The sequence below is a fragment of the Muntiacus reevesi genome, chromosome X, assembly GCF_963930625.1.
Source record: "Muntiacus reevesi chromosome X, mMunRee1.1, whole genome shotgun sequence".
Classification (NCBI taxonomy): domain Eukaryota; kingdom Metazoa; phylum Chordata; class Mammalia; order Artiodactyla; family Cervidae; genus Muntiacus; species Muntiacus reevesi.
In genome coordinates, this window is record NC_089271.1 from 104,181,820 (window position 1) to 104,206,364 (window position 24,545).

The 24,545-nt window shown below is 47.1% G+C and overlaps 1 protein-coding gene across 8 annotated transcripts in view; it reads left to right on the forward strand.

Moving 5' to 3' along the window:
- LOC136154132 (melanoma-associated antigen 10-like) overlaps positions 1-18,961 on the forward strand; it is a 59,466-nt gene extending 40,505 nt beyond the window's left edge. Inside the window, exons 2-8 of one of the 8 annotated variants that reach the window (XM_065916396.1) lie at positions 5,556-9,799; positions 10,535-11,706; positions 11,787-11,857; positions 11,986-16,018; positions 16,407-16,521; positions 17,434-17,526; positions 17,826-18,961. In XM_065916396.1, coding sequence (XP_065772468.1) covers positions 17,846-18,643 — 798 coding nt within the window. In that variant the 5' untranslated portion in view covers positions 5,556-9,799; positions 10,535-11,706; positions 11,787-11,857; ... (2 more) ...; positions 17,434-17,526; positions 17,826-17,845 and the 3' untranslated portion in view covers positions 18,644-18,961. Of the gene's footprint in view, positions 1-5,555; positions 9,800-10,534; positions 11,707-11,786; positions 16,019-16,361; positions 17,527-17,825 lie in introns of those variants that run through there. The other 7 variants (XM_065916400.1, XM_065916401.1, XM_065916394.1 and 4 more) reach the window with 7 other exon arrangements.
- Positions 18,962-24,545: the final 5,584 nt, after the last annotated feature.

The following is a 24,545-nucleotide window of genomic DNA, read 5'->3' on the forward strand; positions in this document are numbered from 1 at the left end:
AATATGGCAGAGTTCATATAAAAATGCTCTTCAGTTTGCTGTATTGATAGAAACACTGTATGTAAAACAAAAAAACAAAACAAAACAGGTATTTTTGCCCTGGAAATTTTGTGTAAAAGGAAATTATTTACAGTTAAAGCAGTTTAGCATTTGGAAAGTACTTATTATAGCCTAATAGCTTAAGTGGTCCAATAACAAAAATAAATAGAATAGGTAGTTACATAGCTATTATCTTAGCTATGTATGCTACAATATAAGTGTTTTAAGCTTAGGGACTTGGCCGTAATTTTTCTGTATAGTGTGTCATCCGCAGCTCACAAATTGTCACATTATTGTTCTGTGTTCTCAGTGAGTCTTTGTTTTGTCTATGTAGATTTATGGAGAGAATTCTTCTTGTGCAGGAAGAGCGTTGCAGGATATTATCATCGTTCAGGCAGCTGACCTGATAAAGGACAGAGTGAACCTCAAAGGGTTTTGTAGGTAACACAGTTTCCTACCACCTTGTCAGAAATTCTCCTTGAGGGAAAAAAAAAAAAAAGAAACCTGAAAATGTGTTAAAGTCATAATCTTGTTCACAGAGAGATGGGCTATTACCAGGAGTAGGAGGGGTGTGGGGTTTGAAGTGTCTGCTTAGGAGATTGGCAGTGACTTTTCTCTTAATTTAAGGAGCCAAGTGTTGGACAGTTGGACTCCTGGTCTGAAGGTCAGGCGAGGAATGCTTAGCTGCAGGTGTGCACAGACTTCTGAGAGTCTCGGCTCTGCTTCCTCCAAGGCGTGACGTTTTATAATGTTTTTATTGGGCATGTGCTGTGTTGGGCCTTCTGTAATACAGATCCCCTCTATCAGAGCTCTGTAAGGACCCTTTGGAGGTCCCTGCGGGAGAGGGCCATTTCTCTGACTCTCCAGGTGGGAGTGAGGTACTCCTTCAGGAGCTGCAGGGTGGGGAGGGCCAGGTGGGCATAGGGATGGCACTTCTCTGCCTTGGCAGATGAATAGAGTGGAGGTGTTAGAGTCGATGGATGGGCGTATGGTCAGCTTAAAGTACATCTGGACCAAGAAGATGGTCATGGAGAAAGTTCAGGGCACGTGTCTCCATTTCATGGAGCCATTTAAAGAAAAAACAAACGTGAATGACCAGCTTTTTATGAATATTTTTCCAAGTAAAGGTATTAAACCACAGCAAACAATACTAAAACTACAAAAATAGACAAAGAACCACTATAATTTATTATCATTGTTTGTTCTTACAGAAATGAGATTACAAGACCATGAAATATAGGAAAGAATATTCAGAACAAATGATGCCCAAAAAAGTAGGAAAGATTCTCAGAATAAAGACCTTTCTTTAAGTTAACTAAATTTAGCTTTATCACCATCTCCTTATGGTATTTTCTTTTTTTCCCACTTGCCACAGATGGGAAAAATTTCATCATGGCCTAGATTTGGAGGGATAGTGCTTCCTAACCTATTTGAGTAAGAACCCCCCCCCTTTTCTGTTGAGGCATAGTTTACATACAGTAAAATGCACAAATCTAAGGGTCCAACTGGATGAATTTTTAATTATTACACATACCTATTGTGGCTCAGCTGGTAAAGAGTCCACCTGCAATTCGGGAGACATGGGTTCGATCCCTGGGTTGGGAAGATCCCCTGCAGAAGGGAAAGGCTACCCACTCCAGTATTCTGGCCTGCAGAATTCCATGGATTGTATAGTCCATGGGGTCGCAGAGAGTCAGACACAACCAAGCGACTTACTTTCACTTTCATGTGACTTCTATCTGCAGGAAGATCTAGGGGATTTTCACACCCCAATGATGGCTTCATGTCCCATCCCCATCAGTAACTGCCCCAGGCTGACAACTTGTTTCTAATCAAAAACTTGGCAGGATCTGTAATCTTAGACACCACTGAGAACTCCGTAGTGGAGATGAGAGAACTGCAATGAATTAACACTTTAAAACCCCATGTCTAATTAATCTTACTAGTATTTAGGTAGATTTTGATGCCTTCCACATAGGTTAGACATGATTTATTCTGTCGAGAAACAATGCTTTTGTATACATGGATTTGTGAATCTCTTTAAAAAGCTCCAAGATCGCCTCCACCCACTTTCTCCCATAAGGAATTCAAGTCCCTAAATCTGAAAACCACTAGCTTAGGGCCCAGGTCAAGTAGCTGCAACAGGCTGGGACAGGGGCTGTGATGATAGTTGCATTACTTCATGTAGAATCTCTGTCTCTCTTTTTTGTTCTTTTATAGATGATGGTATCAACTTTAGACAAGTCTAAATTGTTTTTTCTTAAAAGCTAAAACTGCCTGTACAAGCATACCTCAGAGATACTGTGGGTTTGGTTCCAGAACACCCCAGTGCAATGAGTAGCACAATAAAGTGGGTCACATGGATTATTGTGTTTCCCAGTGCATGTAACAGTTATTACACTGTAGTCTATCAAGTGTGCAATTGCATTACGTCTAAAAACAATATTAGTGAAGTTCAGTTCAGTCACTCTGTCGTGTTCGACTCTTTGTGAACCCATGGACTACAGCCTGCCAAGCCTCCCTATCTATCACCAACTCCCGGAGTTTACTCAAACTGGTGCCCATTGAGTCAGTGATGCCATCCAACCGTCTCATCCTCTGTCGTCCCCTTCTCCTTCCACCTTCAGTCTTTCCCAGCATCAAGGTCTTTTCAAATAAGTCAGATCTTCATATCAGGTGGCCAAAGTATTGGAGTTTCAACTTCAACATAAGTCTTTCCATTGAATATTCAGGACTGACTTCCTTTAGGATGGACTGATTGGATCTCCTTGCAACCCAAGGGACTCTCAAAAGCCTTCTCCAACACCACAGTTGGAGAAAATAATATATGTAAATATAATACACGTCCCTTTTACTAAAAATTCTTTATTGCTAAAACTTGCTAACAATCATCTGAGTCTTCAGCAAGTCATCATCTTTTTGTTAGTGAAGGGTTTGAAATGTTGTGAGAAGTAGCAAAAACAGAGACACAAAGTGAGCAAATGCCATTGGAAAAATGGCACTGATAGACTTGCTAAATTTAGCTTGCCACAAACCTTCAGTTAGTAAACATAATGTCTGCAAAGTACAGCAAAGGAAACTGCAATAAAATGAGATCTGCCCATGTCAGTGTTTGGGCCTAGCTGTGAACAGACTTACAGGATTCTTTTTTGCTCCTATATAAGGCTGTGTGTTGGACTGGTCCTTGCTCTCAGTTTTGTTCGTGATTGATATAGACTGAAAAAGAATTGGAAGATGTCCATTAATCAGATTCATGGAAAAGAACCATCCATCCAAGCAAGAGCATACTTTGGGTTTACCGGGAGTAGAATGTGGCAACAGCGTGGGTTTATAGTCTAAGGACTGATTAATGCTCTTGATTGAGAGACAAAGTGCCAACATGATAGCCTAGGCTGGGTCATTTTCATTTGTCTGGTAGTAAATTGAGTATCACATGAGAATTACTTTCACAATTTTGATATGTTTTCTGTTCATTTGGTACTATATGAAAAGTCATACTACTCTTTTGAACCTTCATGTAAGTCTCTAAATACCACTGTCCCATTGCATGAGATGAGGGTCTGTCTGTACTGCTATGAACAGATTACTAAAACTGTAACTGGAGATGGAAGGAGGCCAAGAAAAGCCAAGTGTTCAACTTCAGAGATTTTGCTGTAGCAATCATATTGGCCTTGGAGCCATCACCTCTGTATCATAATGTTCCTATATAGCATCGAGGCACTAGTGAGATCCCCATGTACTTAGAACAGCTTCTGGATTCAGTACAAGACTGATGATATGTGGGGAGTAAGAACTGCTGTGGGTGTTCACACTCCTCCCTTTCAGGCATCTCTGATTTCTCCCCACCCTCCTCTAAGTCCTGTAGGTTCGGGGATTTAAAGTAGATTGTTGCTGACCTGGTCCACAAGTCAAGGAGGTTGTTGGTTAACAGCAGTGGCTACTCACCTCATTCTCTTTGCTTTGGTGGCATTGTTGTTCAGTTGCCAAGTCATGTCTGACTCTTTGCGGCCCTGTGGATGGCAGCACATCAGCCTTCCCTGTCCTTCACAATCTCCCAAGGTTTGCTCAAACTCGTGTCCATTGAGTCGGCAAATTGGTGGTATTAGTGATAGTGTTTATCTTTATCCCAGTGATGTTTTGCCTGGTGCAAAGGGATTGTCGAAAGCAATTCGAAACACAATGTGATAAATCGCAGGTGGGAGTAGAAGGAGATCGTGCACGACTGAAACAGCAGCTTACTCTGAGAGCAGGAGCTTGATTATTGAGTAGTAACTACACATGACAGCAGTCATGGCTATACCGTGTTTTAGGAAATTGACTCAGTCCTGCCCACCACCCTCGCCTCCTTGCCCCCAAGACAGAGCAAGTCTTTCCCATTGAGAAGGTAGGGCTGGGTCACTGGCCTCACCTGGCAGCCCATTAGAAGTGAGGACTCTGAGGCTGCACCAGAATCTTCATGTTAACAAGGTCTCCCAGGTTAACTCCCACTCAACACAAACATGGCAAGCCCTGTTCTGAGAAACGTCTTCCTGATCACCTGTGAAGGAGCAAGGCAGTGCATCTGTCTAGTCACCATTTGCAATTTGAAAGTTTAGTCTGTTTAGTCAATATTTTGTTGTATCCTGCCACGTTCCAGATGATGTCAGACCCAGAATAGGCTGAGAAACCATTTGTATTGTTCTGAGAATGAGGATTAAGATGATAAAAGTGCTTTACAAGCCCAAAGATGCTGGCTAATTGATGGAGGTGTTGGGGAATTAACACTTTGAGCATTTACTAATGAAAGTTGTCCCATAGAATTAGAAGTTAATATTGACGGTTTGGTCTAATTGCCTGTTTTGTTACAATCTGTTTTCTTGTGTTGTTTTAAAAAATCCATTTATTTGATTCTTAATCTTTCTTTTGTCTTACTGCTAACCTGCAACTGGAATTGTACAGTTGGTACAACTTAGAATTGCCTTAATGACCTCAGAGTATCTTTTAAATCTTTTAAAATCTTTACCCAAGAAAGTAATATTTTAACTAAAGCTAGAATCGTTGTTCAGATATCTCAGCAGAAATGTTTACTACCTTATTTTTCCATCATCCATGAAAATAAAGCATCTCATGGCATTTCTGCATTCTGTTGGTTACTGGGTGATTTCTAGATATTTGTGATTATGCCAGTCATAAAAGATAGGCAATATTTTTCTGTTCTAGAAATGCAAACAAATGTTGGCATCTTTTGGTCCTTAAATAAAAAACATAGGAGAAAGATAGTCATTTACATGATACAAGTGATTAAAAAACATTTTGGTGTGACTTTTTTCATATGGGAGAGTGGGTTTCAATGAAATTTCTGCAAATTGAAGAACCTTATTTCAGAAAGTTTTCATCATTTGGTTTTTCATCTGAGGCTGATAAAGATGGAAAGGTAGGCATGAAGATACTGCTTATAATAGCCAGATTAGGGCATTCTTTGAATTCAGCTGTATGTTTTAAGATGAATTACAGAAAGTATTTCTTTTTTTTTCCAGAAACTATTTCTTAAGGTGGTTAGCAGAATCCGTCATCCAGGTTTGTGGGTTTATGATGCTGGCTGCTTGGTGGATTGCTTATACTATATTAACAGTCAAATTTATTGTTGAGACAAATATTAGGCTTAATCTCTGTTTGAAGAGTAGAAAACAAAACATTATACCCTTCACTGTGATGTAACTTGGTCTAATCTTGGAATTATTTTGTTCTCAAAGAAATGAGATAAAAATGTGTAAAAAGTTGCACCAAAGTTAATAACCACTTGTCTTATCAAGGCAAAAACATTTAAATAAAGGACTGCTAAATTTATTCCTTAGTTTATTCAAATGTATGTGTTCAGAAGCTTCCCTGGTAGCTCAGCTGGTAAAGAATCTGCCTGCAATGCAGTCGACCCCAGTTTGGTCAACACCGAAATCAGATTTGTGCTTTGCTGGAGCAACCACGAAGAAAAACCCCACATCCAAGGTAAGAGAAACCCAGGTAAGACAGTAGACACTGAGAGAGGGTATCAGGGGGAAGACAGACTGAAACTACAGTCACGGACAGCTAGCCCATCTGATCATATGGACCACAGCCTTGTCTAACTCAATGAAACTAAGCCATGCCATGTGGGGCCACCCAAGATGGTCAGGTCATGGTGGAGAGTTCTGACAGAATGTGGTCCACTGGAGAAGGGAATGGCAAACCACATCAGTATTCTTGCCTTGTGAACCCCATAAACAGTATGAAAAGGCAAAAAGATAGGACACTGAAAGAAGAACTCCCCAGATCAGTAGGTGCCCAATATGCTACTGGAGATCAGTGGAGAAATAACTCCAGAATGAATGAAGGGATGGAGCCAAAGCAAAAACAACACCCAGTTGTGAATGGGACTGGTGATAGAAGCAAGATTCGATGCTATAAAGAGCAATATTGCATAGGAACCTGGAATGTTAGGTCCATGAATCAAGGCAAATTGGAAGTGGTCAAACAGGAGAGGACAAGAGTGAACATTGACATTCTAGGAATCAGTGAACTAAGATGGACTGGAATTGGTGAATTTAACTCAGATGAGCATTATGTCTACTACTGTGGGCAGGAATCGTTTAGAAGAAATGGAGTAGCCATCATAGTCAACAAATGAGTCCGAAATGCAGTACTTGGATGCAATCTCAAATCTACAGAATGATCTCTGTTTGTTTCCAAGGCAAACCATTCAATATCACGGTAATTCAAGTCTATGCCCTGACCAGTAACGCTGAAGAAGCTGAAGTTGAACAGTTCTATGAAGACCTACAAGAACTTCTAGAACTAACACCCAAAAAAGATGTTCTTTTCATTATAGGGGACTGGAATGCAAAAGTATGAAGTCAAGAAACACCTGGAGTAACAGGCAAATTTGGCCTTGGAGTACAGACTGAAGCAGGGCAAAGGCTAACAGAGTTCTGCCAAGAGAACGTGCTGGTCATAGCAAACACCCTCTTTCAACAGCACAAGAGAAGACTACGCACGGACATCACCAGGTGGTCGACACCGAAATCAGCTTGATTATATTCTTTGCAGCCCAAGATGGAGAAGCTCTATACAGTCAGCGAAAACAAGACAGGGAGCTGACTGTGGCTCAGATCATGAACTCCTTGTTGCCAAATTCAGACTGAAATTGAAGAAAGTGGAGAAAACCACTAGACCATTCAGGTATAACCTAAATCAAATCCCTTATGACTATACAGTGGAAGTGAGAAATAGATTTAAGGGACTAGATCTGATAGACAGAATGCCTGATGAACTATGGGATGGAGGTTCGTGACATTGTACAGGTGACAGGGATCAAGACCATCCCCAAGAAAAAGAAATGCAAAAAAGCAAAATGGCTGTCTGAGGAGGCCTTACAAATAGCTGTGAAAAGAAGAGAAGCAAAAAGCAAAGGAGAAAAGAAAATATATACCCATTTGAATGGAGAGTTCCAAAGAATAGCCAGGAGAGATAAGAAAGCCTTCCTCAGTGATCAGTGCAAAGGAATATAGGAAAACAATAGAATGGGGAAGACTAGAGATCTCTTCAAGAAAGTTAGAGATACCAAGGGAACATTTCATGCAAAGATAGGCTCAATAAAGGACAGAAATGGTATGGACCTAACAGAAGCAGAAGATATTAAGAAGAGGTGGCAAGAATACACAGAAGGACTGTACAAAAAAGATCTTCATGACCCAGATAATCACGATGGTGTGATCACTCACCTAGAGCCAGACAGCCAGGAATGTGAAGTCAAGTGGGCCTTAGGAAGCATCACTACAAACAAAGCTACTAGAGGTGATGGAATTCCAGTTGAGCTATTTCAAATTCTAAAAGATGATGCTGTGAGAGTGCTGCACTCATTATGCCAGCAAATTTGGAAAACTCAGCAGTGGCCACAGGACTGGAAAAGGTCAGTTTTCATTCCAATCCCAAAGAAAGGCAATGCCAAAGAATGCTCAAACTACGACAGAATTGCACTCATCTCACATGCTAGTAAAGTATTGCTCAAAATTCTCCAAGCCAAGCTTCAGCAATATGTGAACCGTAAAATTCCAGATGTTCAAGCTGATTTTAGAAAAGACAGAGGAACCAGAGATCAAATTTCCAGCATTCGCTGGATCTTCGAAAAAGTAAGAGAGTCCCAGAAGAGCATCTATTTCTGCTTTATTGACCATGTGTGGATCACAATAAACTGTGGAAAATTCTGAAAGAGATGGGAATACTAGACCACCTGACCTGCCTCTTGGGAAACCTGTATGCAGGTCAGGAAGCAACCATTATAATTGGACATGGAACAACAGACTGGTTCCAAATAGGAAAAGGAGTATGTCGATGCTGTATATTGCCACCCTGCTTATTTAACTTATATGCAGAGTACATCATGAGAAACGCTGGGCTGGATGAAGCACAAGCTGGAATCAAGATTGCTGGGAGAAATATCAATAACCTCAGATATGCAGATGACACCACCCTTATGGCAGAGAGTGAAGAAGAACGAGCCTCCTTGATGAAAGTGAAAGAGGAGAGTGAAAAAGTTGGCTTAAAGCTCAATATTCAGAAAACTAAGATCATGGCATCTGGTCCCATCACTTCATGGCCAATAGATGGGGAAAAAGTGGAAACAGTGTCAAGAATTTATTTTGGGGGGCTCCGGAATCACTGCAGATGGTGATTGCAGCCATGAAATTAAAAGATGCTTATTCCTTGGAAGGAAAGTTATGAACAACCTCGACAGCATATTAAAAAGTAGAGACATTACTTTGTCCACAAAGGTCCATCTATTCAAGGCTATGGTTTTTCCAGTAGTCATGTATGGATATGAGTTGGACTATAAAGAGAGCTGAGCGCTGAAGGGTTGTTGCTTTAGAACTGTGGTGTTGGAGAAGACTCATGAGAGTCCCTTGGACTGCAAGGAGATCCAACCAGTCCATCCTAAAGGAGATCAGTCCTGGGTGTTCATTGGAAGGACTGATGTCAAAGCTGAAACTCCAATATTTTGGCCACCTGATGCGAAGAGCTGACTCATTTGATAAGACCCTGAATCTGAGAAAGATTGAGGGTAGGAGGAGAAGGGGACAACAGAGGATGAGGTGGTTGAATGGCATCAGAGACTCAATGGACATGAGTTTCGGTAAACTCCGGGAGTTGGTGATGGACAGGGAGGCCTGGCGTGCTGCGGTTCATGGGGTCGCAAAGAGTCCGACACAACTGAATGACTGAACTAAACTGAACTGAATGTATTCAGAGATCTTGCTCTGTGCCTGGACTGTTCTAATGTTGAGGTTTCGTCATGAGTTACATATATATAATCCCTGTTCTCCTGAAAATTATTCTCACAATAATAATTATGAGAAAGCAGGTATTATTCATTTGGAAAGATGTATGATTGTTAAATGTTAGGTGACATAAATAAAAAGTATAGGAGGATAAGCTTCTGTAAGGAAGTGATATTTGAGCTGAAATCTGAAACATGAATAAGAAGTGCATGTCATTTATTCTTGAGTTACTTGTCTAAAAGGCACATGAAAGGGATGATATTAAATTTCATTGTCTTTTTTTTTTTTTTTTTTTTTTTGACAAATGGGTGGCAACAGTGTCTTACTGTGAATGGCTTTGCTTTTATCTTGGAGAAGCTGCATTGGGTCAGAACTGGTAGATTGGCTTCTAGAACGCTGTCCTTTCATCCAGTGCAGATCTATGGCCATAGGGGTCTGACAGCTCCTACTGGACATGGGAATTCTGTCATCAGGTTAGTATTATGTGTTCTGAAGGCACAGAATGCTGAAGCTGTTAAGTTGCCTGACCAAAATGTGTTTGATTTTCTAGATGATATTATAATCTAGATGGAAATTGTTTTTGCTGGTAAATATTTGTGTTCTCTTATAAATGAAAGTGGCATCTTTTTCTCATGAGTACCTGCCATAAGCCAAATGGAAGAAACATGTTTCTACCCCATTACCCACTGGGGGTACTCAGATGGGGGTGGGGTACTAGATCAAAATCGGGAAAATAAACAAGAGCAAGTCATAAAGAACATGATTTCCCAGTTACAGGTAACCCCTGAACCTTATAAACGCCTAGACCTCCTTTCCCAATTATGACCTCCCCTAAAACCTCCCTCTGGCAACCAATACTTTACTCACCTTCTCAACTCTTCTTTCCAACTCTTCCAATACACACAACACACATCACAGTCTTGGATATGCATGTCACTGTCTCCCTCACCACACATAGCAATTCCCTTACCTTCAACCTGGCTGTTACAGGGCAACTATACCTCCCCTTCCCAACAAAAAGCTACACAACTCATTGGGCCAGTTTCTGACAATGTCCTACTCTCAGCCTCTTCAAACCTAACCTGTATTAACTACTCTAGTCCCAACTACACTGGGCTTACAAACTCTGCTCCCTCCTTCTGTTCCACTTGGGTTCTCTGAAACAGCACAAATAATTGCACCAATTCGGGAATCTTCATTCTCTGCAGGACCTATGGACCCCCCTGGACCTTGCATCTTGGCCTTCCTGACCCCGGGTCTAACATTCCTCAAAGAAGAAGAGGTAGAACAAATAGTCTACCCCCAAGGGGAACTTTCCCACAGAAAAAAAACAAGCTGTCATAGCCCCCCTCCTGATTGGGATTGGCATAGCAGCAGCCCTAGGCACTGGGATTGAGGGCATCTCAACCTCTGCCCATTTCTACTACAAACTGTCCCAAGAACTCAGTGAGGACGTGGAGCAGGTAATGGAGTCCTTCATTTCAGTCCAAAGACAAATTAACTCATTAACTTCTGTGGCCCTACAAAATAGGTGAACCCTGGACCTTCTCACCACAGAAAAGGAAGGGACCTGCCTTTTCCTAGGAGAGGACTGCTGCTATTTTGTTAATGAAATGGGCATAGTCCAGGCAGAGTCAAAGAACTTAGAATCAAATGCCACAAAAAAGAGTTACAAAATCTTTACAGTCCCCAAAACCTGTTCCAACAGGCCTTCCCTTGGTTGCTCCCTTTCCTGGGACCATTGGTACTTATCATTTTATTTCTCTTATTTGGACCCTGTCTCTTCAATCTCTTTCAAAGTTTCTCCAAGAATGGATTCAGGCCATCTCTCAAGATCAGGTCAAGACCATTCTTCTTCTCGAGAGCCTCACTCCAAGCTCAGAAAAAGAAGACCCTGGGCCCTAGGATGATCTTCCATTCCAGACCCAAAACCATCACCCCTATCCAGAAAGAAGTAGCCAGAGAGATACAGCGCTCTTTTCCCCATTCTTTAATGATTTCAGGGTCTGGAATGAAGGAGTATTTGGGCCTAGAAAAGAAAGCAACAGTCTCAAAGGTCCTTGCTGAATCATCTAACTTTGGAGAAAACAAAACTGAACTTTAGGTCCCACCCTGATGCTCCAGGCCAGTTTTATCTATCTGGAACTTATCATCCCCTGTCCAGAAAACTTTCCACCCCCTACACCTGCCCAGAAGACTTATCACCCCCTGCCCAACTACAAATGCCATCTCAACTAAAGAATACCCAAAATATCCTGCCTGATTAACGTTTCCCTTATTGTTTCCAAAAACCTCCTTATAAATATGGAGCCTCGCTGATCCCTCTTGGAGCTCAGCCTAGTCGTTAGGCTGACTGTCGCCCCTCCTTGCCTGAATAAAGGTAACCTACTTCCATTGTGGTCATCTCTGCTTTTCTGCCTCGGCGTGAACTATACCTTACAACCTCACTTCCTCCTTCAGGTAGCCAGGGGACTGACCACTCCGGAGGCATGCTCCTGTGAGGTCTGAGAGCACCCATCAAGGGGAGAACTGTAAGTAGCCTGTGTCAGACTGCCCAGGGTGCATTTCTCAGCTGAGGCTGCTCACACCCCCACTCTCCCCCAGACGGGTGGTCCCCATCTGTCCCCCTGCCTCACTTCTGTCTGTGATTTGATGCCAGGCATCGCACTCGTGATTGAGATGAGTGAGCTGAGCAAGCCCGGGGAAGACCTTCAGGACCCAAGCAAGGCCCTGGGCCCCGTAGAGGCACAGCTCTTGGGGACTGAGACAGGAGATGCTGTATCTGCCTCGGCCTTGTCCCCTCAGTCTCCTGCTTCACTCTTGTGGAGGCCTTGCCCCAGGAAGCTCTTAATGCAATGGTGGCAGGAACCTGATGAAGTTCCGGCTCCTCAAGTATCGAGCCAAGGAGCTGACCTCCCAGGCGGAAATGCTGAAGAAGGTCCTCAGGGATAACCAGGAACATTTCCCGGTGGTCTTCAGCCAGGCCTCAAAGTGCCTGCAGCTGGTCTGTGGCATGAAGGTGAAGGAAGTGGACCCCACAGAGCACATCTACATCATGGTCCCCACCCTGGGCCTCACCTGCAATGCGATGCAGAGAGGTGGGCAGGGCCTGCCCAAGGCCAGCCTCCTGGTGCTGGTCCTCAGCCTGATCATGTGGTATGGAGACCATGCCCCTAAGGAGGAGGTCTGGGAGCACTCAGAAAATGGGGATGTTTGTTAGGAGGGAGCACTGTGTCTTTGGGCAGCCCAGGGAGCTGCTGTCCCAAGTGTGGGTGCAGGAGGGGTACCTGGAGTACCTGCAGGTGCCTGACAACAACCCTGCTCAATATGAGTTCCTGTAGAGCCCCTGGGCCTATGCAGAGACCAGTAAGTAGGAAGTCATGGAGTATCTGCTCAGAGACAACCAATGGTTTTCCAGGGCCTTCCCACCGCCGTCTGCAGAGGCTGTGAGGGAGGGGGAAGAGGAGACCTGACCCAGAAAAGTAGCAAAGCTGATCCTTGCCTCTGTGATTGAAGAGGGAGCAGTCAGCCTTCTCAGTAGTGATGGCCTGGGTCACTTGGGGGAACCCGGGGTGTAGCATCTTTGTGTTCATTTTTGCTGTGATGACATGGAAATCCATCTGTTTTTTAGGAATTTTTCAAATGTGTTTTTTCAGCTTAAGCCTTAATAAACTTCAGTATCTAACTTTGTGAATGACATTGATCACACATGTATTTGTACTTAACCAGTTTAAGGACCAGACTTTTGCTGTTTTGTAAAAGAGATTGGGAACTCTCCCATTTTATTTTGCGACCCTGAGCAAGATCACATGGAATTGGAATAAACAACTATTTTGGATATGTGAACTTACTTAGCAGTATATAGCTGGTGGAAGAATTGGAAAATAAAAAATGATTGTAGTGGATTCTTGCTTCTTATAGGTTTTGTCTGTCCTTTTCTACAGCTAATCCATGTCTGTTTACTTGGATTTTGCCAGGTTATTATTTAAGAAAGTAGGAGAAAATTGATGAGATTAATAAGCCCCCTTCTCACTGACTAATTTATTCCACAGAACTTCACAGATCCTCTGCTCTGTGGAAGGCCCTGTGTTAGCAGTGGGGACACCAGGGGCAGCAGGACACCCCCACACCTAGAGCTATGGTCTAGGAGCCACAGTCACATGAGGAAGGTGGGGAGACGTCCCCTAGTCCCAAAGAACAAGGCAATATGGGGCAGGGCAGGGGGACTCCAAGAGGATCACTCAAGTGTTGGTGCCTGAGCCAGAGTGGTCTGGGGCCTTGGGAAGCTGGATTCCTTCTGTGGGAAATGATGGTAATGAACCTGAGTGGTGGCAACAGCCAGACTGTAGACGGGGTCTTATGAGTGAGAGGAAAGTCTGGAATCAGACATGCACTTTAGAAGTTCATCTTCTCTCCAATTAATCTCCTGGATCTGAGAAAGTGAGCTTTGGTCAGAATAGGTAGACACTTGATTTTTCTGCTTGAGTCTAAATACACTAGAAAGTTTCCAAATGGGAAATGAGCGAATTTGGTTTGGCACACAGTCTACTCAATCTCAGGGAATATAGTTGAACACATTTTGATTACCACCCTCAGTCTTCTGGTAAGATTTTAATGGAGTTCTTTGAAACTGGCAGTTGGACACATCAACTGATGGGTCAGCTTTCCTAGGTGGTTAGGCCCCAAAGCCATAAAAACTGCACTGAACTTGAATTCACACACCTCAGAATCCTCCTTGGAGGTGAAGGGAGGTGCATATCCTAGCTGGATTTTATAAAGAAAACTCCCACTGTCCTTGTCCTCTTACCATCACTTGTCTGATACCTGCCTCTCATGAAGTTCATGGCTGCCGGGGAGCCTACAGGCACCTGTGCAAGTGCTCAGGCAAGTTCCATCGTGTGGATGCAGCTGTGACTCCCAGAGGGAGACTGTGTCCTGGCATCAGGAGGCATGGGCACATCCTCAGCCTGCTGAGACTGTGGGTGGCATCACTGCAGAGGAAAGGGCAGAAAGAGCATTAGAGGGAGTCGGGGGGACCCCTCCCTGCCATTCACAAAAGTCTTGGAAGCTAAATCAGATCTTGCATTTGAAAGTGCTGATGATACAGAGTGGTGACTAGAAATGGAAATTCAAGGCACGTTTGGCTTTCTCAGAAACTCCTCAACACAGGAAAGGAATTGTCTTCATCACAAGCTATACCTACTGGCTGCTGTCTGTTGAGCATCGAGTACACTGCAGAGCAGGGGAGAGGTCCTTGTTCACAACTCTTCTCCCTCTGCTTCCTGGATGCTGCTGCAGGGAACATGGGATCCTTATGTAAACCTACAACAATTTGGAAGTAAATACATGAATAATTTTCACCAAGATTTTAATACAAAGACAGAAAAATAGGTTCATCTAAATAATAGCATGTTGTTTGGGGAAAAAGCATCCTATTTGTGTTGATGCCTGGGGTGGGATGGAAAGGTACTTTGGATGCAGGTGGTGCCACATCCATGGGCCTGAGATCCCAAGAAGCAGGAAACACTCCTGCCTGACTGACTGATGGAAGATCTGTCCAGGTGCCGTTCATTCAGGGCCAAGGGTGAGGAACTAGGCTTCTCCCAGTGGCACAGTCAGAAGGTAGGTGTTTTTAGGAGAACTACTCTCTTCCTAGAGCCCTCCAGGACAGTTGTGATGTAGACAGGGTGGAAGAGGAAGGAGTATTTTGGATTCTGAGCACTGCAGATGGTATCCTGGGGGTGGTACAGCTAGATGGACTGAGGAGGGTGGAGATCCCTAGGAGCAAGGGGCAAGGATGCAGCCTAGGAGTCTGGAGCTGAGCTTCAAGCTAGAACCACATGAGGACCACACAGTCCTCTCTCTCTGCCCTCCTTCTGGGGTCCATGCTTCTCTCCCTTTCCCTTCATCACGTGGCAGATCTTGGTCAGAAGAGGAGACATGTGGATGGGGAACTGGTGCCTGAACCTCTATGGAAAGGAGCACAAAGTGCCAGGTGGGAACCATGGCTCAAAGGTCAGTAGGACTGTTATGATATCTCCTGGGGGAACCATCTTCCTCTGGGAAGAGCATGTCCTGTCACCACCATTAATAGAGAGACCAGTAGCCACATAAGGCTGGGTATTGTGAATTCAACTGTACTTAGTGTGTTCCAGAGCCTGGCCTTCTATCATAATATGATGTGAAGTCAAATGTAAATAGCTAGAAGTGGCTAACGGCTAGATAGCTCCGCTGAGAAACTGCAGAACCTACACGGGGGACCAGAAGCACAACTTCCATTGTGGGTCACTAGGAGTGGTGGTAGGTGGGGTCACTGCTCCCTCTGGTTCCAGGGCCATGTATCTACTTAGTGGGGGAAATAATGATGACAGATGTGGAGTTTTTCCAGTTCCTGGGGGGTGAAACCCCAGCACCACGGGCTCTCATATCCCAGTGTGCACCTCACATGTGCTTCGTAGAGGCCATTCCACTGCTCCAGGAGATCAGCAGCTCTGGAAGCTGTGGTCTCAGAGCAATGAGGGCTTTGGTGTGAGGGTCCAGCCTTGGGTCAAATCAGGGACATCCTGTACATTCCAGAGCTCAAGATGAGGACCCTGACGAGGACACAAGGACCCCGAGGAGGACACAAGGACCCAATGGATCCCACCCCTGCTGTCATCCCTAGGCATCGCTGGTGACGGCATGAGCACTTGGTAGCGTGTCCCTAACTTTGGCATTACTGTCTCTGACAGGTTGGGGACCTGATATAAGGGGCAGGCCTTAGAAGGAGAAGGGGAGGATAGTAGGTTCTGAAGAAGTCCGGGTGAGGACCCTGAGGAAGGACTGAGGGGATCCTGGACCCCATCACAGAGTGGGCTCAGGGAGCCCATAGGGTGGGATGAGCACATGCCGCATTTCCTGACATCCAGGTCTCAGAGAGACTGGGGAACTGTGGGGTGGGGTGGCGGGGCTTCAGGTGGGCAGAGAGGAGAATTCCAGGTCCTGTGGGGTAACAAGTTGAGGTCCCTGAGGGGGGACTAGGGGGCCCTTGACCTCAGAGAAAGCTGTCTCTGTTGTCGGTCCTTGGCGGCCGTGACGTAGGACGAGAACAACAGGCATGGTCTGACTTCCTGACATCCGGGTCTCAGAGAGGGGTATAAGGGGCGGGGCCTCAGTTGGGGAGAGGAGAGACTCTGAAGCTCTACTCGGAGACAAGGTAAGACCCTGAGGGAGGACTGAGGGGACCCCCAGGGAGGACTGCTGGAGCCCCACAGATCCCTGCCCCTGTCATCAGCCCTGGGAGACCCTGGGGTGAGAAGAGCACACTGCGCCTGTCCTGACTTTCTAACTTCCGGGTCTCAGCGAGACGGGGGTCCTGGTGTGAGGAGCTGGGCCTCAAACTGCGGGAGGACAGAGCCCCGGTCCTACCGGGAGTCAAGGTGAGGACCCTGAGGGAGGAGTGAGGGGAGCCGGACCCCAGAACAGAGGGAACCCAGGTAGTCCCCAGGCAGGACGACCTCGTGCCACATGACTGGGAACCGGGTGAGAGCGGCGGGGCCTCAAAATGGAGGACGGGCCAGTTCCGGGTCTTGCCTGGAATCCAGACTTCAGGCAAGGAAGGACTGAGGTGGTTAGACCCCAACACAGGGAGGGATCCTTTCCTTTGATGGGGTTCTTAGAGGCCCCAGAGCGGGTTGAGCAGGATGTGCAGTTTCTCGACTTCTTGCTTAAGGGACTCAGGAGGTGAGGTTTTCAGGCAGAGGGTGGAGGCTTCAGGTCCTCAGATGGTGGACTCCCCGGGCAGAGCTGAACCCACCCTTCTGGTCAGTGCTGGGAGTCCAGGCTGGACATGAGTGAGGACCGAGCATCTCTCCAGCCTAGGACCAGCGGGAGGCCCTGGTCAGGTGCGGCTGCATGTGGAGCTCTTTCGCACTTTCCCTTCAGACTCGGGTCTTGTTCTCAGTAACTCTGCAGGCCCCCAAAGGGCAGGGTACAGGCTGCGGCCGGGAAAAGGTGGGCACTACAAGGGAGCTAAAAGGGAACCATTTCCCCCACAAATGGGGGGACCTCAGAGCCCAGGGCTGTGCCACAATCTACCCCTGAGTTGCCCCCTCCATTTTTTTCACAGGGGCTCCAGGAACCAGGAGGCAAAGGCAGAGGTCTTAGGCCTGTGTCCAGAGGTCAGAGAACAGAGGAAGTCCAGGCAGTACCAGGAGTCAAGGTGAGGAGGGTGCCCTGAGTGAGCACCAGAGGCTCCCCATCCCAGAACAGAAGGGACCCCACAAAGCCCTAATCTCCCCACTGTGTCAGCCCCAGAACCTCAGACTGTGCTGGCTCCCCTTCCCCCTTTGGGCAGCCAGGGGTCAGGCTGCCCAGGATGAGGGCCCCTGTGAGGTTGAGAGCACCCCTCAAGAGGAGATATGTAAGTGGCCTGTGTTGACCACCCAGGGTGTATTTCTCCGCCGAGGCCCGTGGTCCCCAATGTCCTCTGCCTCACTCCTGTCTGTGGTTTGATCCCAGGTATCGTGCTTGTGGTCAAGATGAGTGAGCTGAGCAAGCCTGAGGAAGCCCTTCAGGGCCCAGGCAAGGCCCAGGACCCAGAGGAGGCCCAGCTCTTGGGGGCTGAGGTGGGGGAGGCTGCATCCCGATCCTCAGCCTCCTCCTCCCCAGTCTCCTTGTCAGCCCCTGTGGCGGCCTTGCCCCAGGAAGTTGTGAATAAAATGGTGGCTAACATGGTGAAGTTCCTGCTCTGCAAGTATCGAGCCAGGAAGCTAACCTCCTATGCTGAATTGCTGAATACAGTCCTCAAGGGTAACCAGGAGCACTACCCGGTGGTCTTCTGCCAAGCGGTTGAATGCATTCTGCTGGTGTTTGGTGTGGATATGAAGGAGGTAGACCCAAGGAGGCGCATCTACATCATGGTCCCCTCCCTGGACCTCACCTGTGATTTGATGCAGAGAGATGGGCAGGTCCTGCCCAAGGCTGGCCTCCTGGTGGTGGTCCTCAGCCTGATCCTCCAGAATAGGGATCACGGCCCTGAGGAGGAGATCTGGGGAGCACTCAACAAGATGGGGGTGTATGTTGGGAAGGAGCACTCCATCTTTGGTGAGCCGAGGGAGTTGCTGACCCAAGTGTGGGTGCAGGACGGGTACCTGGAGTACCGCCAGGTGCCTGACAGCAACCCTACTCGATACGAGTTCCTGTGGGGTCCCCGGGCCTTTGCAGAGACCAGCAAGGAGAAATTCATAGAGTATCTGCTTAGGGTCAACCGAAGGACTATTAGGTCCTTCCCACTCCCTTCTGCAGAGGCTGTGAGGGAGGAGGAAGAGGGGCCCTGAGCCAGAGCAGCAGCCAGGCTGATCTTTCCCTCTGTGATTGAAGAGGGAGTGGTGAGCCCTTTTAGTAGTGAGGGCCTGGGCCACTTGGGGAACCCGGGGTGTAGCATCTTTGTGTTCATTTTCTCTGTGATGACATGGAAATTCATCTCTGTTTTTTAAGAATTTTTCAAGTGTGTTTTTTCAGCTTAAGACTTAATAAACTTCAGTATCTAACTTTGTGAATGACATTGAACACACATGTATTTGTAATTACCCAGTTTACAGACAAGAGTTTTGCTGGTTTTTAAAAGAGTTTTGGAACTCCCATTTTAATTTGTGACCCTGAACATGGTAACATGAGATTAGATTTATAACTATTTTGGAAATGTGAACTTACTTAGCAGTAATGTACTTGGTGAAAGAATTGGAAAATAAAGTGTGATTATATTGAAATCTTGCTTCTTATACTTTTTGTCTGTCATTTTATACAACTAAGCTATCTCAAGTTTATTTGGATTTTCCCAGGTTATTATTTAAGAAAGTAGGAGAAAACTAATCCTACTAAATAAGGACCTGCTCCCTGGCTCATTTATTCCACAGAACTTCACAGAGCCTGTGCTCTGTGACTGGCCTTGTTAGCAATGGGGACACTAGGAAAAGCAGGATATCCCTACACCTAGAGTGATGATCTAAGAGCTGCAGTCACATGAGGAAGGTGGAGAGATATCCCCTAGTCCCACAGAACAAGGCAACATGGGGCAGGGTGGTGGTATTCCAGGAGGATCCCTCCAGTGTTGGTGCCTGAGCCAGGGTGGTTTGGGGCTTTGGGAAGCTGGGTTCCTTCTGTGGGAGGTGACTGTGATTAGGCTCAACGGTGGCAGCAACCAGACCTCTCGACGGTGTCTTATGGGTGAGAAGAAAATTTGAAATGGGACATGTCCATTAGAATTTCCTCTTTACTCAGAGATGAATCTCCTGGGTCCAAAAGAGAAAGTGTGCTTTGATCAGGATCAAGTAGACACCTGGTTTTTCTGCCTGAGAGTAAATACACTCGAAAGGTTCCAAATGAGACATGAGTGAATTTGGGTTGGCACACAGTCTTCTCAGTCTCGGGGTACATAGCTGAAGACATTTCAGTTACCACTCTCAGTCTCCCTGTAGGATTTTAATGGGGATCGTCTTTGAAACTGGCAGTTGGTCTCTTAAACTGATGGAGCGGCTTTCCTAGGTGGTGAGACCCCAAAGCCATAAAAATTGCTGTGAAGCTTAATTCACACAGCTCAGAATCCTCCTTGAAGGTGGAGGGTGGTGCATTGTGCATATCTTAGCCAGATTTTATAAAGAAAACTCCCACTGTCCTTGTCCTCCCACTATCTCTTGTCTGATACCTGCCCCTCACGAAGGTCATGGCTATCAAGGAGCCCAAGGGCACCTGTGCAGGTGTTTGGGCAAGTTCCATCATGTTGCTAGCCAAAATGTTGGCCTTCTCTGCCCACCGAAGGTAAAAATTAGAGAGACAGAGTGGGCAGGCAATAGAAAGGTGGTTTTAATTCTCAGCCAGCAGAGAGGGGAACAAAGTAGGGAATCTAGGGGCTGATATAAGATGAGGGCTCCCAGTCAGGAGTCAGTGATGAGGAACAAAGGCGTTAGGATCTTGATTTCTTCCTCTTGCGTTGTTTCAAAGTCAGTCATAGACTGGCATCAGTAACCCAGTAATTGAGCCTGGCAGTTCGGTGACTGTGGCCTACTTTCTGATCTGTAACTACAAGGGGAAGGGAGTTGTAAGGGTAATCACCAGATACACGATGTATTTAGCATAGAGTCAAAGAAAAATAGATGTGAAATATAGCTCCTGTGGGTTTCCCTGGTAGCTCAGCTGGTAAAGAATCCACTTGCAATGCAAGAGACCCCGCTTCGATTCCTGGCTCAGGAAGATCCACTGGAGAATGGATAGGCTACCCACTCCAGTATTCTTGGGCTTCCCTTGTGGCTCACCTGGTTAAGAATCCACCTGCAATGTGGGAGACCCAGGTTTGGAAGCTCCTCTGGAGAAGGGAATGGCTACCCACTCCAGTACTCTGTCCTGAAGAATTCCATGGGGTCACAATGGAATACAGTCAATGGGATCACAATGAGTCGGACACGACTGAGCGACTTTCACACTTTCATAGCTCTTTTAGAGTTAGGGTGCAGAAAAGCAAACCTTAGTTTCTGACATGCAGAGTTAGGAGAAGTTAAATTAAAAAAAAAAAGAAAACTAAGAATGTTCAGGCCTGCTCACTGTTCTCTTTACATTCTTTCTTCTCAGGAAAGGGGGACAAAACAAACTCATTCTTCGTGTTTTCCTTTTCACTGGAACACTACCACCCAGCCTCATCAAAATCACCTTCCACAGAAGGAACCCAGCTTCCCAAAGTCCCAAACCAACCTGCCTCAGGCACTGAGTGCTCCTTCTGGAGCCCCACCACCTCACACTGTCTTGCCTTGTTGTGTGGGACTAGGAGACGTCTCTCCATCTTCTTCATGTGACTGCAGCTCCTAGACCATCGCTCTAGGTGTGGGGGTGTTCTGCTTCTCCTACTGTCCCCACTGCTAACACGGCCTTCCACAGCGCAGAGGCTCTGTGAGGTTCTGGGTGAGACTAAGCCAGTAAGCAAGGTACTTATTAACTCAGACCAATTATATCCTGATTTCTTTAATAACTAATGCAAATCCAAATAAACATAGATCTTTTAGTTTTACAGAATAACAGATGACCTAAGGTTTTAGAATTAACTTTTGTTTTTTATTCTCTATTTCCTTTTACTTTTTTTCCCCCATGCCCCACAGTTTTGGGGATCTTAGTTCCCCAACCAGGGATTGAACCTGGGCCCCCACAGCATTGTCAGAGAATTCCCGATTTCTCTATTTCTTGACTCCATCAATTTTATTGTTCTTTCCCATTTCCAAGAAAATTCCTATTCCAATGAAATAGGAACTTATTCAGGGTCACAAAATAAAATAGGAGAGTTCCCAGTCTCTCTTACAAAACAGCAAAACTCTTATCCTTAAACTGGGTGAGTGCCAATACATATGTGATCATTGTCATTCACAAAATTAGATATTGAAGTTTATTAAGACTTCAGCTGAAAAAAATATTTGAAAAATTCCTAAAGAAAACAGAGATGAATCTCCATGTCACTGTGGAAAGAAGGAACCCAAAGATGCTGCACACTGTGCCCCCCCCCCAACTGGCCCAGGCCCTCACTACTGAGAAGGCTGACTGCTCCCTCTTTAATCATGGAAGGAAGGATCAGTCTCCCTTCCTGCCCCCAGGACATGCTGTTAGACGTGAGCCTGGAAGGAACCTGACTGCTGCTCTGGCTCAAGGCCCCATTTCCTCCTCGCTTCCAGCCTCTGCAGATGGGAGTGGAAGCCCCTTGATTGATTTTGAGTAGATGCCCTAGGACGTGCCACTTGCTGATCTCTGCATAGTCCCAGGAATTCATAGAAGCAGGGTCACTGTGGGGCACCTACTGATACTCCAGGCACCCCACCTGAACCCACTTGGGTCAGCACTCCCTGGGCTTCCCATAGATGTAGTGCTCCCTCTTGGCATATATGCCTGTGTCATCCAGAGTTTCCCAGATCCCCTCTTCAGGGGCACAGTTGCCCTCCAGGAGGATCACGCCTAGAACCACCACCAGGAGGCCGGTCTTCGGCATGCTGTGCCCATCACTCACCATCCCATCACAGTTGAGGCCCAGAGTGGGGACTAGCATGTAGGTGTGTTTCTTGTGGTCCACCTCCCTCCCATCCATGCCAAAAACCAGCTGCAGGCACTCTGAGGCTTGGTGAAAGGCCTCAAGGAAGTGGTACCCATCCTCTCTGAGGACCATGTTCAGGATTTCATCCTTCGTGGTCAGCTCCTTGGTACGATACTTGAGGAGCAGGAAGTGTACCAGCTCCACCACCAGCAGATGCAGTGTGTCTGGGTGCGAGGACTCGGCACCTTCCTAGTCCTGCCGGGTGCTCGGTCCCTCCTCGTCTTGGCTGCTGGAGGCCTCATGTTCAGATTGGTTCCATGGAGCAGCAGCCATGGCAGGGAGTGAGGGGAAGTCACCCTGAGGGCTCATGGCGGGGACAAGGAGCCTCAGCATCAGCCAACTCCAGCTCCTCCAGGGTGCCCAGGAACAGGATAGAGGAAGAGGAGGAAAGCGAGGAAGAGGGGGAAATAGATACATCTCCTCCTCCTCCTCCTCCTCCGCTTCCTCCTCCTTCTCCCCCTAAATGAACAGTGCCTCCACTGGGCTCTCAGCCTCCCTTGGGTCCTGAAGGTTGGCCTCACTTTCCTCGTGGAGCTCGCTCATCCCAGGCATGATGACTGGGATCAAATCACAGACAGAAGTGAGGCAGGGGGACAGATGGGGACCACAGGCCTGCAGGAGAGAGGGAGTGAGTGGCCTCGGCTGAGAAACCCACCCTGGGCAGTCTGACACAGGCCACTGACAGGTCTCCACTTGAGGATTGCTCTCAGGCCTCACAGGGACGCTCCTCCTGGGCGGGCTGTCCTCTGCTAACCCAAAGGAGGAAGTGATGTGGATCTGAAGGGTGCAGTCAGCACAGCCCAAGGTTCCGGGGCTGATACAGTGGGGGGAATTTGGCCTTGTGGGGTCCCATCTGTTCTGGGATGGGGAGCCCCTGATGCACACTCAGGGCACCCACCTCACCTAGACTCCTGGCACTGCCTGGACCTTCTCTGCTCTGCAACCTGCGGACAAGAGCTTCAGACATGTGCTTTCATCTCTGGGTTCCTGGAGCCCCTGTGAGAGGAAACAAGGGGGCACCTTGGCTTGTAGACTGTGGCATGGCGCTGGGCCCCTCGGTGCTGACAGGAGGACTGGGCTGTACTCAGCGAGGTTCCCCCTGTCCTGAGGTGAGTGGTCCCCCCTGTGCTCACAAAGGGCCCTCCACTTCCTCCTGGCAGGGTCTGGGCCCTCCTGACTGTTGTCCAGAGGCAAAATTCTCAAGACACATTCCCTGTACTGAAAGGAAGAAAGAGAGGGGCCTTAAATACTGGTCATACCTGCCCAGGGGCTAACAGGGCTCACAAGGGACAACAAGGGGTGGCCTAACTCTGTTGAGTCCCTCTGTGCTGGGACGATGGGCAGTTGGCTCAGTCTCCACCTTGACACCCTGGAAGGCCTAGGGCAGGGCCCTCTGTTGACTGTGACCCATCTCCTTAAGCAACGGCCTTAACATTCTTGACAACGGAAGTGAGAGCACTAATGCACCCACCTCTTCTGGGCCACCCCAGGGTGACGATAGGGGCAAGGCAGGCTGGGCTCCAAGTACTGTGTGTGAGGAGGAGTCTCCCCAGTGCTCCCCCTGGCCTCTGCAAGGGCCTGAGGCCAGACCCTCAGAGGAAAGGCCCCTGGCCTTGACCAACCATCTGGCTGAGGAAGTGGGCCTCAGGGCTCCGATGGTTTCTAGGGCTGGCGGGAGGGATCTCTGTGGCCCCTTCTTTATGGTGGGAGTTGGGGTTCCCCACTCCTCCACAGGGTCCTCACCTTGACTCCTGGTGACTCTGGGACTCCTCCTGCTGCTGAGCAGACATGCTCCCCAGATGGCTGCCCCAGCGCAGTCCTCCCCTTCCAGGTCCACCTTCACAGCAGGTGTCCCCCCCACCACCATCACGCAGGGTCCCCGCTGTTCTGGGGGAGGTTGCTCCTCAGCCCATCCTCAGGACCTTCACTTTGATTGCTGTGCAGCCTGATATGACCCATGCAGACTGATTCCCCCTGAAGCCTTAGCCCTCCAGAGCCCTCCAGAGCCCCCCAAGCATCTTGGAAGGAAGAGTGCATCACTCCAGCCTCCATGCTGGGCTCCTGCAGGGGTACAGTGGACCGCCCTGCAGGTAGGTTCCTTTCTCTCTGAGCAGGGG